The 17,494-nt window shown below is 38.4% G+C and overlaps 2 protein-coding genes across 11 annotated transcripts; one reads left to right on the top strand and one right to left on the bottom strand.

Moving 5' to 3' along the window:
* The first annotated feature begins 42 nt into the window (after positions 1-42).
* Positions 43-9,927, top strand: LOC111325272 (adenosine receptor A3-like). Of its 4 annotated transcripts, XM_088730640.1 has the most exons (3): positions 43-1,198; positions 2,625-2,943; positions 7,279-9,927. In XM_088730640.1, the coding sequence occupies exon 3, from the start codon at positions 7,298-7,300 to the stop codon at positions 8,390-8,392; it is 1,095 nt and encodes a 364-aa protein (XP_088586766.1). In that variant the 5' UTR covers positions 43-1,198; positions 2,625-2,943; positions 7,279-7,297; the 3' UTR covers positions 8,393-9,927. The 4 variants fall into 4 exon arrangements, with proteins under 4 accessions (XP_088586766.1, XP_088586768.1, XP_088586767.1 ...); XM_088730642.1 differs by lacking the exon at positions 2,625-2,943; XM_088730641.1 differs by lacking the exons at positions 43-1,198; positions 2,625-2,943 and adding an exon at positions 4,676-4,808.
* Positions 9,179-17,070, bottom strand: LOC111325273 (uncharacterized). Of its 7 annotated transcripts, XM_088730652.1 has the most exons (9): positions 16,918-17,070; positions 16,669-16,768; positions 12,743-12,799; positions 12,065-12,228; positions 11,557-11,650; positions 10,952-11,067; positions 10,341-10,440; positions 10,019-10,130; positions 9,179-9,579 (listed from the first exon to the last, which is right to left on the bottom strand). In XM_088730652.1, exons 4-9 carry the CDS (start codon positions 12,220-12,222, stop codon positions 9,254-9,256), a joined length of 906 nt encoding a protein of 301 aa, XP_088586778.1. In that variant the 5' UTR covers positions 12,223-12,228; positions 12,743-12,799; positions 16,669-16,768; positions 16,918-17,070; the 3' UTR covers positions 9,179-9,253. The 7 variants fall into 7 exon arrangements, with proteins under 7 accessions (XP_088586778.1, XP_022784790.2, XP_088586779.1 ...); XM_022929055.2 differs by lacking the exon at positions 12,743-12,799; XM_088730653.1 differs by lacking the exons at positions 16,669-16,768; positions 16,918-17,070 and adding an exon at positions 16,123-16,357 and having other exon boundaries at positions 10,037-10,130.
* Between the last annotated feature and the right edge of the window lie 424 nt (positions 17,071-17,494).

A 17,494-nucleotide genomic window follows, 5' to 3' on the forward strand; every position in this document is an offset into this window, starting at 1 on the left:
GGCAGGATACCCATATTTTAAGCCAACAAATGGCAGAATGAAGCTCAAGGGAGTTCGAAAGGGTTTTATACCGGGGGAGATTGGATCCAAATTAATGCAATCCAAATTAATGCATAGCACGGAAAGCCGTAAAAATCTTGAACAAAAGCTCATCTTTCGAACCGGCAGTCTAAATCCCACAGGGATCAACGAATGCTTTACATTCCACTAATTTATTCTTGTTTTTCTCGTTGCCATGTTCCCACCGATAACGTAGCTCCATTTTCTGCCTTTAAAAGCACACACAACCCACAATTCCTCTATTCGCTCCGACGAAGGGCTAACGCTCGAAACGTCAGCTTTTGTAATCGTTACGGTGGCCAATTTACCATTTCAACTTTGTTGATATATCCAAATTATTTCGTTACCCCCACCGACGCAGCCCCAAACAGTTTCTTTAGAAATTATCAGCCTCTAATGCATTCCACGCACGATCTTTTCCACGAAATTGCGCGCGCAAGTTGTAAACAACAATGGCGATCGCAAATCAAACGAAAATTGCCCGGCGTACTTTTTTCATGAGATGAATGAGGCTATCTCTGTTATTAAAAGGGAAAGTTTCGTCAAAAAGAGTGTAGAGAAAGGTGAAAGTTCGAATGACAAATAACTCAGGCAACGCCTTAAGCTTAAATTTCTATCTCTGAGGACTCCAACAAAACATCACGCACAAACGTAGAACTTCTCAAAACGGCGGTTGAATACTGTAAACTGTACAGTGAGCCATAAATTACTGAATATACACTAAAAATGGTTTTATTCGAATTTAGTTTTTGGTATTGAATGTACACGTATTCAGAAATTGATAGGCAGGGTTGAAAAGCACTTAAAGTAACCACGATAACGCTTTCCATTATGTCCGTAGAATTTTGGGTGTTAAATGACAAGAGAGTTGCCGAACGTTCAGCACACTGTAGATTTTAAGGGAAAATTTTCTCAGTTTAACGCATGTTTGTTCTATGAAACATGAGAATGAAACTTGATATACGTTGCTAAATCACACGTCGTAGGATGAATGCTGTAATTAATTATATAAATATTTAACCATGTAATTATTCATCCCTCATTGAGGATAAATGCAATGAGCAGTGTTATGCCCAAATTGTTTGTTTTCTCCGAAACAAAGGCAGGGTTTGTTTCACTGGACAAATCTGCGAGAAAAGTAAGAGCTCTTACGTATAACTTATAAAAGTAGAAATGTGATGAACGAATTCAAACAAAAAATGCCACATTTCTGCCGCGTTTTTGCGACTCAATGTGGCATTTTTCAATGTGGGGTTAAGGTGGCTGACTTTATATAATGTCTACTCTTATTGAGAAGGCTCTTATCTGTACGATTTTGGAAACATTTCCACTCGGTTTGTAGCTCATTCAGGTAAATTTGACCGTTTTCTAACCTTCCTTTTGTCCCAAACAAATGACAAATTCTTCAGAGATTGTTCTTCGCCATACATAGAAGCAGTGTATAGTGTGATTACGCATGGTTACATCAACTCTAATTCGTTCTTTGGAAACTCAAGAAAAAAAGATATCGGTCAAGAAGCATGCAGAAACAATGGATCAACAGTGGGAAGGGAATCGTACGTAATGAAATAATCATGTCAGGAAGAAAGTCTGGAGATTTGTTGTGGAAATAGTAGCAGACTAAGTAATCCAAATATCAAAGAAACTGAATTAACATTCGAAAAAGTACCGCCATTGGATTAGCTGAGATGTATGCGTTACTGCCAATCAGGATCATGGAAACTTCCGCAAATTTAAATGATTTCAGGCCTGTAATTTCTTGATAATTTTGGTCATATTTCTCTCTCTGACTAAAATATTTTATTTTATCGAACGAAAACTTTAAAATTTAGGTCGCCAAATAGATTTGACCCGCACTTTTTTCTTTAAACCTTTTTTTAATGACAAAAATGATATATCGGTTACTGAAGACATTAATTACTGTGCAATAAACAGGTTTTATTCACTTACAGCATCTGGTGCCGCTTAAAAATTTTCAATAAATTTTTATAGGCCTTTCAACAGGATTGAAAAGCACTTACTGTAACCATGGTGCCGCGTTCAGTCAGATTGTAGGCGTCAAATGAGACTGATTGAAGATGGCCAGTAGCTATCGGTACAATTTCAGGGACATTTTCATTGTTTGGTGCATTTAAAGCAAATTAACTGGAAATGTTTGTAAATTTTACACTCTCTTCTACGGAGTAAGATGCAAGGAAGAGTGTCATGCACGTGCAAAGTCATTGTTGGTTATTTTCGAAATATAGGGAAGGTTTGTCCAACTAGAAAACTCAGCGGGAACGGTCTGAGCTCATATTGTTTGGGCGTTAAAAAGTGATAAAGGAAAGCTAATCAGAGGAAGAAATGTTATAATGTCTGCTATGTTTTCACGACTAAGGACAGAAACTTAGGGGAGAACTTTAGATTTCAAACAGTCGTCTGCTTTTTTAGAACTCTTGGAGTTCAGTCGACCAACCTTATCTTTTTTCTCTTCTCATTTCGAATTGAAAGGGCTTTTGTTTGGACGTTTGTTTATATCACATTTATCTTTAATTTGCACCTTTATTTTGATCTTTTTTTCAAAGCTTCCTTTTTAGCGTAGACATAAGGAAAAATCTTAAGAAAATTCTTCGTCATGCAACTGGCAATCTCCGAGAAATGAGCATGGCGACCTTTCCGTCGAAGGACTGAAAGGCAATCGGGAGACACGCGGGAGCAGGTGGGCGAAAGGAAGAAGGGGTCATTCGTCCACGAACGGAAACAAATTACGATTGGTCAGTTGTCCGTCACTAAAAGGGAATGATGTATTCAGATCGATCTGAGTTCAAATCAGAGATCTGATCTGTTCAAATAGGAACGGAGTCGCTCTAGAAGAGATTTGAGAATTTGCTCCACGGAAACTTCGTAAGTTTGATTTCCTTGTTGTTTAGTTCAATGTTGATATTACTTCTATCGAAAAGGGGTAAGGATATTTTGAGGTAGAGACAATCTCCTCGGGAGATGTCCGATTTGGGCGGTCTTCACGCCTGGAGATCTGTCATATCTTTTCTCCCAACAAACTTTGTGCAAACTTATTTCTTTTCCTGTATGCAGTCATGGTAAGTACCGCTTGCTTCAGCGGGTATACCGGGACTACATAAGGCCATCTTTGAGGTAACTCATCTTGAGAATTTTCCTGTCACAGGAATTTCAAATGTGGTTTCAATAGTTCTCGTGCGCCATGCCGATAAACATGTCAAATAATCAATTTTCCAGATGTTGAAAATTTGTCCCGCTGATATCTTTATTTGCGGTTTCACTATCCACCGGAAGGTAGTAACAAAGGTTCCTCAGTTGACAGCTGACGCAATGAGTGATTCGCTGAGGGAGCGGAAATGTGATGCGTCTGCGCCCAGAAGCAGACTTTTCCTACTCTCCCCTGCTTCTGTTATTTTAGCCTCTTGCCTTCGCGTGAACCATATGCTTAAGACTTTTCCCGTTTGTCTGAAAGGAAGTAGAAAAGACTGATGCAGGGGCTAATGAATGGTGTGGTTATGGATTTTTTATCAGTGCTTCGTCTCTTAAGAGGTCTTAATCTTAAAAAAAGGAGATAAATTTCTAAAGAAAATGCGGTGATGCGTCGGCGGAGAATATATCAAAATAATTTGTTTTTACATGATAAACTGAGTTTATTTGATAATGTAACTTTTGCCACCGTAAAGGGTTTCTAAAGCTGACGTTTGGAGGGTTAGCCCTTCCGTCAAGCGAAAATTTGAAATTACCTCAAAAGAATGAATTGAAAAAATAAAGAGTCCAGCGGAAAGCCGGAATCCTACTTAAAGAAACAATAAATGCGAGAAAATTATTTTTAAAATTGTTTAACTTGATAAGCGAGAAATTGCGAAAAAAGTTCCAGCAGTTGCTTCCTTAGTGTGCATGCCGTACCGTGACCAATCGAGATCTTTCAAATTTCTCTAATAAGTAAGAGCTATTCCAGACCGTTTTTCCCCTGATAATTGAAGTCATGTTTGTTTTTTTTAGCCACTAAAGCAGTTTTTTTAACGACGACTTTTACATTTGGGACGCCAGCTGAACCCAATTTTATCAAAAAGCTTTCCCTTAAAAAATTTTCGCAATTAAAATATTTTTAAATTAGTCAACCTTATTCATGTTAAGCTTGTAAATTTTTATTAGGTATATCTTTTGGTGTTGTACACAAGTTTGTTAAAAAATTTTATTGCCCTTAAATTCCACTAGTCGAATTTTAGGCTGTTAACGAAAGAGGGATTCTGGCGCATGTCAAGTCTACAGGACATGAGAGCAAATTAATAGGAATTTCTAATTCATCCGTGGTTGCGTAAATGTAATGAACAGCTTTTCGTAAGCACGAATTCACTGCTACCCACCGACGTAGCACCACATTTTACAGACATGCCCCCGTTATTCATTTTGAGTTTACAGTTACCTAATAAGGGAACGCAGCACCGCAGTTTCTTTAGAAACTAGCCCCATTTATTCGTTCAGTTTTAAGTTTACATTTACCTTATAAGGGTAGATTTCAGATAAATAGACCAGCAGGAAGGACATCCTACGCAATAATACGAGACAGTCTGGAAATCTGTTTTGAAAATGATACCAGAATTAGTGATCTAGATGTCAGACAACAATTGCAAGCATTCAGTGTTCATCATTTTCTTATGATCCGAGAAGACCAACGGAAAAAGTCCTCATAAAGTTTATTTCTAAATCTATCTTCACCTGACTTCCTCGATTAGGACAGATTGTCTCGGGTAAGGATTTGAACAATGTATCCTTCCTAACATTTCCGAGGTCGTACAATGCATGTTGTGAGACCTCGCCAAATTTGCTTGATTCATTTTGACTTCCAACTGGTTATCGTGTCAATTTCTGATATGAAACGAACGACGTTCATACCACTTGCTTCAGCCGCCGTCCTAAAAATCGGAAGTGTTCTCCATTTTCAGGAACATTACAAGAGTCTTCTATCTCCATCTTTGCCCCCAAAAAATTAAACTAGAGTCTTTGTTTGTTGTTCCCTTTGAGTAACAATTCTCAGTTCTCAATTCTCTCTTCGGCAGTAAACAATCCTCTTGTGTAACTGTTATCGCGTGACAACCAAACGATAGAGCTAAGATAAAGATAATTTGATTTTATCAACTTTATTGATAATGTATATTAGCCACCGCAAAGAGTTTCTAAAGATGATGTTTTGAGCTTTAGCCCATTCTAGCCCTTTATAAACTCAGTTAATAAAACCAAATTGTCTTGAAATACCCCCCTCTTGACGCAGCAACACAGTTTCTTTTAGAAACATGCCTTTTTATTCATGCGTAGAATTTCTGTGTCGTATTGGTGACATTAAGCCTCCATCCGCCTATCCCGTGGCGTGGCTTTTGTTTCTGTTGCTTCGATATTCAAAACTTTCTGCATCATCGTTAAGGTTTCCTCGTTCAAGAGCACGATGCACCAAAATCACAAATTTAAGCCACAAAACGAACACCCGCAGCGAGACCAAGTGCTTGTCCTTTTTGAACGCGATGAAAAGTCGACAAAGTTTGGGCATTGCCTTCCTGCATCTTTTTTTTTTTTTTTTTTTTTTTTTTTTTTTTCTATCGCCAATGCTTGCACTGTAATAATTGTTTTGTTAGTGACCACAAGCATCTGTTTTTAATCGTTAGCGCTTTCAATAATACAAGGGAAATCCAAACCTTCTAAATTATTCCATTCTATCAAGTTGTCATCCCAGTCAATGGATCACTGAACCTCCCTATGGAGTGAGCCATAGGTTTACCCGGCAGTCCTCATGGGTATCTCTACGCACGCTTCAAACCAGGCTGTTGGATTCAGGGAACATTTCACCCACACTTCGTACGTGTTTCCTTTCAATGTCCTTTCGTGGTTTCGTGACTTCATCCTGATTGTTATTTCTCACCAAGATAATTTGCATTGTAATTGTTAAGTAATTTTCGGTTTGTTAGGTACATATATATTTGGAGCACATGAAGGGAAGTGAAAGAAAATCTGCATTACGTGCTTTGTGGAAAACCTCAGATATCCGCGTTGTCTATATAATTTGCACAAATGCATCCGGGTTTGATGAAAACCCTTTCTCTTTCTGAACCCTTTTATGAGAAAAAAAGCCCCTGGCGTTGTTTTTTGTTCTATTTTTTTCTAATGGCTCATTTTGAAGTCCTCACTGGTTTATGGCTAAAGGGGTTGTTGCTAAATGTTTGTTTTTACCAATCAAAAGTAAATGCAATCCACGGGTTTCAATTAAAATTGATAAGGAATAGCTCTCTGTGGGTTTCGCGGATCATTATCGACTTTAAGCAATTGTTTTCAATGACCACCACTGCGGTTCAAAAGAACGTTTAATAGAAAACGAAGGGCCATGTTAACTCAGTGGGAGTTAAAGATACAAGTTTTGTCGAAATGTATTTTAAATAGATAGTTGAGGGCTAAACATAGACAAAACCAAATCTATTTTGATGTAGTTTACAATTAATTATCACTTACGACACCCCTTGAGTCAAAAAAACTGATTAAAAAGCCAGTTCTGTCGTAACCGAAGCGAGTCAAAGAGGAGACGCTCAAACTTTGCAACCTGTCTTTAAAAGGTATGACGACATTTAAACGAACGATTCCTCGTTTACATCTTACGTAAAAAAGGGGGGAAAGAGAGAGAGAGAGGGAAGACAAAATTGCCTAAAGTCGTGAAAATATATGTATGGGGCCATTACAAAGCAACTTTCAATTTCAGTTTTGCCGTCGGCTGGATAAGTTGTGCACAAGATAAGTCAAGTCACTTTTAAAATTTTTCCATAGATGTATTTCACTTTTGAGGTTGTGAAAAAAAGGATAACATAGTACGACAAATGTGTAAATGAGTGACTAAAAAGCTGATGAATGAGAGGAAACATGTTTTGAAAGGGCACCAAGTAAGATCATAAACACACTCGCTCTTTTTACGTAAGAGGTGGAACCTTTAAGCGAGATGCATGGCGCGTTTTGTTTTATGTCTTAGCCAAAACTAACGTTTCTCCTTTTCAAGGAGAGGGACTTCCATTTTGACTAACCTAAACTTAAAGATGACGAATGAGCAAGCACATATTTCTTTTTCATGCCACAAAATGTAGATCCTGTAGTTGTAAATCAGTTTGATTATTGCTTTTGATTCGGTTACTCTCTTCTTTCTGATAAAGAGGAGAGGTTTTAACCAATCGTTTCGTTTAAACACAGATCCTTTGGGTGGGTCGAAATGAGCACCAACTGCTCAGAAAGCAATGTAACATCTCCTGTGTACCTCCTGCATAAGGAACCGCTTGCGGTAACCATCTTCCGGATTGGTTTCCAAGTTACCCTGGGCTTCTTGGGTGTCATTGGGAACGTCACAGTCTGTTTAGTTATTATCAAAAGGCCCAAGGTGCTTGGACCAGCAAGCCAGTACCTCTTCAGCCTGGCGATAGCAGATCTTTGTACACTGATCTTCAATTTGCCAATTGCCATTTTAAAGGAGGAAGATCCGTTCGGGTGGGCACTTGGCCGAGCTTTTTGCCTGTATATTATGCCGACAACAGAAACGTTCTTTGGCGCTGCCATTTTTTCTATCACATTGATTGGGTTCGAAAGGTACGTGAACATCGCTCGAACAGCAGCTCACGCCCGCAAAAGGCTATCGTGCAAGAAAAGGCGCTTTATTCTGCTCGGTGTGTGGGCTTCTTCCTTCACTGTTGGTTCCATTCCTCTGTACGTGTTTACAGAGTACGACTCGTGTCACAGAAGCTGTTACATCTCCTTTTCAACGACAATCTACATGACCTACATCATAAGCCTCACTGTCCTTTGGTACGTATTTCCCCTGACTGTCATTGCCTTTAGCTACATTAAAATTGCGCACCTGGTCTCTAAACGGACTGCCTCCCTTCAGGGTATGCCTCATGGTCCCACAAGCTTGGGAAACCTTCATTACTCAAGTGTAAAAACCATGTTACGCCAAAAAAGGAAGACCTATCGCATCCTTACACCCTTAGTAGTTTTGTTTGCAGTGAGCATGCTCCCGTTGACTTTGCTTAGATTAGTTGCGATGTTTTGGCCAGATATTACTGTGCTGCCGTACTACACCATTCTGCTTACGCTGATGGTTGTGTCAACGATAGTGAACTCTGCTGCAGACCCAGTCATCTACTGCATTGTAAACAGTGAGTTCCGCCAACAAGTTAGAAATCTTTTTGGCATTACTCGTCTTTATCAAAAGCTCGGGAGATTTATTAGCATCGGAAGTTTATCTTCAAAGGGAAGAGGAAGTTTCACAGTTTCTGTTGATAGGCAAACATCACAAACCACTCGTTTGTAGAAACTTAGGGAGAAGAGACTAAGACTTTACATAGTAGAGCAGTGTTAGGAAATAGAGAAGAAAATTAGAAAAGCAAAACATATATAACTTTAATTCCATTACACTGTTATCTTCACATGCAAACGTATAAGGCATGATGAGTAAGGATTATAGTCGAAGGATACAGCTGGATGCAATAATTTTTACGGTTGGACTTGTAGCGAAAAGAGGTGTACCATGGATGAACCATACAAATATTCAAACTCTCGCTCACATATTGTAATCTCGCTTTCAATGTGTCATGAAAGTGTAGCTCGAATCACTTGGATGACTGTTTGTCACGACATAATCAACGAACCGAACAGAACGACCCAAACTGATCAACGTTAACAAATACACTGTATTTATTGAATTCCCCTTTCACGAGCTTTTGTCTGCGGACATACATTGATGTTTGAGCACTGAATGTAAAAAGTGTGTCCTTGTGGAGATAAGAAGTGGTGCTATTTTCGTGAGATTTCCTTAAAACTGCATTGAAACTGATAGAGAAATTGTATGTATGTGTTCTATGATATCAAAAGAACGGTTTCAAAAATATGTGTTATTGCTTAATTGCCCTGATAAATCTATTTTTCTGCGTTCACTTTGTCTGTCACATCCTATGGCAAAGAGCTAATTAAGGTCGCGGCATCACCTACAAGATTCTCCCCAGTAACATTGATTGACACTGTAACTACTAAACGAAGTTGTTAGCTTGTCAGATGTGTTATTATCATTGTTTCTTTTATGCCCTAGAAGTCAGAGATATTCAGTAATGTGATTTAATGAAGTCTTTAAATATGTTAGATTAACACCAACTACAACTTAATAGGACAAAACAAGTTAAACAGGAGTTGGTCTGATGCCGGGTGTGACAAATTTGTCTTCCTCTTTCACATCTCCTTCTTCGACCTGAACTGGTTCAGTTAGAGTTCCTTCTGCCCCAGGGTCTTCGTGTTCAATAGCGTGATCACTTTGTTCGCGATCGTCTATAAGTGGAGTATTCTCTGTCGCGAGTCTGTCTCTTCCTGCTCCGCCTCCTAGGTTGTCGTAGTCATGGCGACGGGGACAGCGTAGCAACCTGTTAAACCAAAGCCACCATATAAATAGAAATATGCCCACAAAAGCGAAAAATCCCACAATTGGTGATAAGATGTCCACTTCCCAATCTGAAAAACAAACATATTTTCTTTATTTATTTTATAGACTGTTGTTGATGATTAATGGTGAAAATAGGATTATCTTTCCAGCGTTTTTCCTGCTTCCTTCGATTCGCAGAAGTTGCTTTTTCATAACGTTTGGTTCGTCGCGCGCAGCTTAATCAAGCCTGCACATATAATTATTTCATTTTTGTGGAAAGGAAGATTTTGCGAGCAGGATTGTTCCTTTAAGTAAGCGTCCCAATCAATTTAGATTATCCGCAGCTTTAGTTTATCCAATTTTGTAGACATAGGGCATAAGTTGCTTTTAAAGCGTTAAGAAACTGAATCAGAATTAAAATTTCAATATTTACTTGACATTTTGTTGGTTTCATATGATCGGTGACTTACTTTGATGAAAGGTAACGAAAAAGAGAAGATAAACTGACATAGTAGCTTAATGCTGTACCTGAGACGGACATCTTACTTGGGGGGGCGGGAGTTGGTCCTGGTTTAGCTGTGGTAGGAGACTCAGGTAAACACTGATTAGGACATCCACAAGGCGTCTCTAACTTGAATTTCTATCGAAAAAAGAAAAAGTGCGCAACTATTGGAGTTCAATGAACTCAGCGTTAGATATTTGTCCAAAGCAATTTTTTGTTAGTGATATGCATATATATCATTTACATCTCCCACAAGTTTTCTTCCAGAACACGAAGACTATTGTTTACAAAGCCCGATGAGCTTTTCCTTATTACACTGCATAAAAATATATATATATATGTCTGTACCATAATTGTTGTTGTGATGTTAATTGGTACAAGTTTAGCGGATGGATCTTTACTGCACTTGATAATGACCGTGGAAGTACCTCCTTTAAAAGCCCCTGACCTAGAAAACGGGACAAGTGATACTTCATCAACACCGCTTACATTCAACTTTATTTCACTTCCGTCCGTCCAAAACGCATAGACGTTTAGGACAAGTGATACTTCATCAACACCGCTTACATTCAACTTTATTTCACTTCCGTCCGTCCAAAACGCATAGACGTTTAGAGGTAGTTGAATATGGATGAAAATGATTGACAAAGTTGACCTAGAGAATAAAACCAAAGCAACAATTTGCTACAAACATTTTGACTACTTTGGCAACCAAAAGGAAAGACTGCAACGTGTCCGCTGTGATATCCCCTTTCTCATGAATCAGCGATCACAGACTCATTCATAGTCAGTGACTCTATCAGGAATGATTGGTCCACTTCAGAAACTTGGAGAGCAGTTTTTACATGGGAATTCAGTTTCCCCCTATTGCTTTCCTTTACCTTCTGTACCTTTTTATTGTTAATTATTCTTGTACAGTGATAAAAAGCATTATTAAACTTAAATTATTGTCAACTCACGTTATAGTATATTTCAATTCAAACGGATAATCACTAGTGGCTTCGCACTTAACGTCTCTCTGTTCACCAATGTCTCTATACACGTGTGGGGATCCCGTTGTGTCGTATTTACACAGCTGTATATGAAGAAAACAGAACAAGTCTTAGGAGCCTCTTATTCCAATTGGGTTGGGTTTTTGTCGTTTCCACATACATCTTCATCACGGCAAAGCAAATGACCTCATGTTATATTCAAAAGCCTGATAGTGGCTACAGTTGCATGCTTCATCCCAATGTTTGTTATGCAGAATTCGTACGTAATTTGTTCGCATTCATAAATAAATAAAATACAGATGCTTATTTCATGGAGAGATCAGAAAATTTTCGGTGAGCAGTCGTAGTCAGTAGCGTAAGAAGTGTAATACATGTTGTATATATCATAGGTCTTGATAATAATAATGAACGAACCAAGCTTAATTGGTTTTTTTCCGTATTCGTCGTTTTTTTGTTTACTCAACAGTCAAGTGTTTTCTATCTTACGAGAAGAAAAGGCTTCATGGATTCCTTAAACTCGAATGAGAATATTTACGCGAAAATAAAGCGCAGAACAAATTTACTATACTTACTGCCACGTTTTTGCAACTTCCCTTCGCAGATATCAAATTGTCCGGCTCGCAAGGAAAGAAGGTGTAAGTGTATTGGCCATCATCATAAATAATTCTTTCAACAGAAAGTTCACACAAGGTTACACAATTCAGAGCATCTTGCTGTAAAATTAATCGATTAAAACGATTTATCACTGACCTAATGTACTCCTAACTCTTCATCAGCCAAACCTCAAATTCAGTAAAAAATATCAACAATCTACAGCTCCTCTTCAGGTGAAGTCGTTTACTACTTTCAAATTATTTTTTGTTCACCAGTTGGTGTTAAACCGCTGACAAAGTCACGGTCTAGTGTTATGGAGATATCTTCGAAAACTTCCATTACCATTTCCTTTGGCTTTCTCGCTCTATCCCTTATTGTAATATTCTCAGATCCTTATCTCCTAAATATAGGAACCCTCATCCATGCAGCTGGCACGCATGCGCATTTGCAAGTTATTTCCTAATTTTCAATGTCATGGTCATTTACCTTCTTCGTGGCATTGTAAATAGACTGTAGGTTGGATGGCCTTTTCGAGCGCACGTACAATTGTCTGGTAACGCATCCCACTCATAAGAGAAACATCCTTCGATCATAAAAGAGACGATGACGCATACTACCATTGATACCAAGAAGTGTGAAGTCATTTTAGTCTGAGAAGAGAGGAAAAGAAAAGATAAACAAACATTGTATACGGCACGTACCTGTCACGTTATGAAATCCGTCGGACATTTCGCCCTACTACCAATCATCGGAAAATTGCTAGGAATTGGTAATTCATCAGTAATTTAAGATGCCCCAGGTGCTTGGCATCAGGAACGCAATGGTTTGATTCACGCTCTCCGCTATATACATTGAAACCGTCAATAGAATTTGCTGATTTCCTTATAGTTTGCAATAGGCCTACTCTGGGACCTTAAGTTGCCTTAAGTCGCCTTAAGGGGTAGTTTCCTTATGTCACTATTGGTTACACAATGTCATAAGGGTTCCACCCTAATCCCAATTGACCCCATTCACCCCACTTTAATCATAATGAGTATCAGATGAGGAGGCATGGTGGCTGAATGGTTAGTGCACTGGACTCGATGTTAGTCCAGTTTTGGTGTCTAGTGTTGGAGCATTGCATTTTGTTCTCGGGCAGCATAATGTAAGCTCAAAGTGCCTTACCTTTCTTAGGTGTAAATATGGGTACTGGTTGGCAGGGGGAGGTAACCCTGCAATGGACTATGAGTTTAATTATTGTTAGTGTGAGGTGGGCAGTGGCCTCCATATACATAGAAACTCCATGTGAAAATAGTCATGCACCTGTCTAGCCCTTATGCTGGCATGGGTAAAACCTACATGTAAAAAATACTGATGTAGAAATATTACAATGTATACTCTTCCTTTTTCTTACTAAAACAGCTATCTGTTTCAACAAAATTTCTGTTTTGTATTTCATGATGAAAAGGTTAATAAAAGGGTTGACACTGTGTATTATCATCAGGATGTATATATCTTATTAACCAAGCGCGAGGGCCGTACTGGGAGAATATCGGCCCGAGGTCTTGACAGTACGGACCGAGCGCAGCGAGGTCCGTACAAAAAAGAACGAGGGTCGATACTCTTCCAGTACGGTCCCGAGCAAGCTTGGTTAATAAGAGATTTATTATACGACTGAAGTTCAAAGGGACACAACTGCGGTATCATTCGGGACCATTCGGGACAGTGCCCGGTCCAATACTTAGAGAATATTGGACCGGCAATAGAGCACTTTGATTGGTTGATTTTAGTTATTGGCCCTTTGACTGCTCGAGTCCTGTAATAAAATTTAATATTGAATCACATAGAACCTGGAGTACCAGATCATCAAGATAAAAGGATAGAAAGGTATTCTGGAGAAAGGCCCAATTCTTGCCACTCACATATACCTTGAGCAGTATAAATAACATTATCAAAGGTCAACTAAACTTAACTGAAGCTAAATTTTATGCACTTAACCTACCCAGAGTAAAAGAATGACAAAAGTGGGTCATTTCTCTAGCATAAACCCATTAATCTGTACATCTGTACTAGCTACTTCCCACATTTTATTCGACCAACTGAAAACATTTGAACTTTGTAGCTCGACGAACCTACTAAAGGTGTAAATATTTATCTATCTTAAGACTTTGATAGTCTTTTTGCACATTTCATATTCGTCAGTTTGATGATAAACATACATTAACCACTTCTAAGCCAAGAGAAGCCTTTTATGGCAAACATGGCCTTCAGAAATATTTCATCACTTGACTTAAGTTTTGTCCCGTGACGAAAGTGCACGTGAGAACAACACGCACGCGAGCTTGCTGAAAAGTGTACTGAAAAATAGTTAATTTATTAGTGCAAAAAAAAATTCAAAAAGCTTTAAAAGAATTCACTCTGAAAGTTTAACTGGGCGACCGCTTCAATGAAATGGACGTACTTGGCGAGAGAAACCCTACAGTGTAGTCCCGCTGCTAATTTCGAAGCATGGAAACTAGTTAGCGGCGCAAAGGTTGCTGGGAGAATTAAAATGGCGGAGACTTTAGAGCTAGCTTTCAGCTTGGAGAATTTCGTCGTGACTCGTTAGTTTCTAGACAGTTGTAAAGTAACAATGAATGCTTTTAAACCTGTAATACTGCCACCAGGCTAAAGATAAAACTTGAATTCTTGGAAGGTGCTGCTAATCCGATCAACAGTGGAGAAAGACCTTAGTATATGGTTCTCGGTGTGGTATTGGAGTGTTTTGTCCAACTGAGGCAGGAGAACAACAAATTGATTGGGTCCCTGAAAAGGACCGACCAATTTTCGATGCTGTTGGAAAGGCATGCGAGTTGCCAAACTTTCATGCCAAAATTGACAGTGCAAGTGGCAAAAATATTGGGGACAAGTTTACTAAGATAACAATTTTTTATAATTTGTGAGGCTTTGTGAAATAATTAAATAATCAAGCTATTTTTAATTAATTATGTGGAAAATTTATTGATAGTTTTATGTAAGTCATGTCTCTTTTCTTACATTAAAAATGTGTGTCTTTATGTGTATATTTTTGATAGGTTTGTTTATGTTGGGCAGGTAACCCATGATGTTTTCCTGGCCATTTATTCACTAGCTTTAACTGTATAATTTAACAATAACTGTTGTGATAATTCTGCCTAAACATTTTAAGCTAAATTGGTTTCTTGGCTATCTATTCACTAGCTTTGGCTGTATAATTTAACAATAACTGTTGTGGGAATTCTGTCTAATTATTTTTAGCTAAATTGGTTTGAAATCTGGATATTTTATACTATGGTGACTCATGAACACACAAAAGTAACCAAATTGACTATGGTGTTTATTGCAAGGGATTCAGTTCTTTAAATATTGTAAGAAATAGACAACATTTTTGAGAGACATGTTTCGGCATGCTTATGCCATCTTCAATCAATGAGTAACAGAACGTGAGTAATTATATAACAGACAAGTAGATGAATAAAATATTTACAGTATGATGTAATACAAAAGCGGGTACTAATTACAACGTGACACCAAACATCAAAGGTGTGAACTAAAACGCTAGAAAAGTGTTATAAAGCTGTAATTGTTTGTCAAGTTCAGGTTTGATCTTATTTATATAAAAAACTTCTTTGAGTTTTAAATCAATTGAGTTGTTAGCAGAATCCAGAATACTAGAGCAAGAAAGGGAGTATATGTTCTTAGAAGAAGGAGATGTCTTGAAATGCTTAAAAAAATATGCGTTTTAATCGCTTTCCGTGTGCTCCTTTATCCTAGTAGAGAAGTGGCGACATGGTTTCGCCAATATAATTTTAGGACTTATGGAGAGACTGTTGCAAACTTTGATTTTATCACTTCAGTCAAATATAATCACTTTAAGTCGCCTTAAGTCGCCTTAAGTCGCTTTAAGTTGCCTTAAATCGCCTAAAGTCGCAATGTTTTTTCTGCCAATTTCGCTTAAGTCGCCTTAAATCGCCCAAAGTCGCCCAAAGTTAAGGCGACTTAAGGCCCCAGAGTAGGCCTTGCAATACCTAATGTTCTGAGAAATTCTGCTCTCGCTTTTGATTTCCCGTCACAGAGAAGAGCAGTTAAGAGAATCCCATATCTATTTATCGCCTCTCGATGCAGATCTATGGGTAGACTTTAGTCAAATATTTTAAAAGCCCAGTTCAAACGTCGAATTTCACATGTGCCGAACTCAACTCCTATTTTAGTCCACTAAAATAGTTAAATACGGCATTTGATTCAAACGTCGAATTTAACTCTGTCGAATTTAACTCTGTTCGCTGTCAATATTCCCAAGTGCATCACTTATTTGCCAGACGAAGACTTCTATTGAGCGTTTGCTTAATAATGCTTTACTGATGATTTTGTTTTACTCTTTGTTCTTGCTTCCTTATCTTGGATTTTCGTCATAATACTTTGACTTGATTCACGTTCCATCACTTCATTGAAACACGACCCACAATATGCCACAGATTTTTCTACTTTCCACCCAGGAGTACCCTCTTTGTTTTCAAAAACCGAACACCTCGTACAAAAGTACTTACCGCACGTCAAACAACTACATTTTGTCTTTGCTAAGCAAGAACTACAAATTCATTCGTCTCCCGCCATTGTTTTTGTCCTGCATTGGCTTTTTCACACATGGCATTCACAAAGTTCCTGGCGAGTTGTGGGTAATAAATGAATCATAAATTTTTCCAATAAATCATGCATTAGGTTCGGCACATAAGAGATGCGACGTTTGAATCAAAAGTCGAACCTAAGTCGAATCCTCGACTGTTTCAGTCGTCGCAGATACGGCGAAAGTCGCATTTAATTTAAAACAGTCGAATTTAATTTATTCAAACGTCGCACTTCACATGCATTTAACTCTCGCATTAAGTTCGGCACATGTGAAATTCGACGTTTGAACCGGGCCTTAAACACAAAGCGAAATCATAGTTCAAAGGAATTTACTATGCAATGTATCAGCACAGCGTTTGGAATCCATTAAACCCTGCCTGTCTCACTCTATCACTATGCTGAGCCCAAGAAACCGGCTGAACTCTGCGTGCACGTTCACTTTTTAACTACAATAAACAATCGAGTACCTTGATTTCGATCCCAGTTCTGCGCCTTGCTCAAGTTTGATTAATAAAGCTTTGTACATAACCTGCCGCAGGGAAGTCCTTAAGTTGGTTGATGCTCACTCTGTGGAAAATGAATATTTCATTCCACACACGATTAACTTCCGCTCTTGAATATTTCAGCGATTATATTATTCGTTTTGCAACTGCACTAACACCTCCCTTTAAACTGTCTGTACCCCGGCATTGATTCAAAAGAGTGAACTGCTTTACCTGACTGATTTTCCTTTTCACCTCTGGGAGCCGGAGTAGGACCTTTTAAGTGGACAAGATACTAGCCAAATATTCAGGGAATAAAATGGAATTAATTGGTGTACTCTACTAGCGGAATTGATCGTTACTGACCCGTCTGTCGTCACGTAAGAACTATCTTCATTACTTTCCAAAGTCGACGTCATTTTGTGGTATCGCTCGTGTGACACATAAAAATTTCAGTTAGAAACTTTGGTTTTCAGTCGACACCATGGCTTTTAGTTACGAGCCAATCTTTTGTGATGTGGTTCGGAAATAATGGACAACTGAAGTCAGTGGTTACAGCTGAGTTCAGGAATTTGGGAAAACAAAAGTAAAAACTGTGTCTGTAACGGTGTTATTTGGAGCCCTCCAATTTCGATTAGATTTTTTTCATGATCAGGAGCTTGAAAGGAAGGGTAAAAGTGGAGCACATTTATTTGACATCGATTCTTTGCATCTTCAAGCTCTTCTTTATGGATGGACGTTAATGACAGATCTTAACTTAAAAGTTTCACAGCTGATAGTCGGCTAAGCAATGGGAAAAATGATTGGAACT

Source organism: Stylophora pistillata, chromosome 8 (assembly GCF_964205215.1).
Source record: "Stylophora pistillata chromosome 8, jaStyPist1.2, whole genome shotgun sequence".
NCBI classification, from domain to species: domain Eukaryota; kingdom Metazoa; phylum Cnidaria; class Anthozoa; order Scleractinia; family Pocilloporidae; genus Stylophora; species Stylophora pistillata.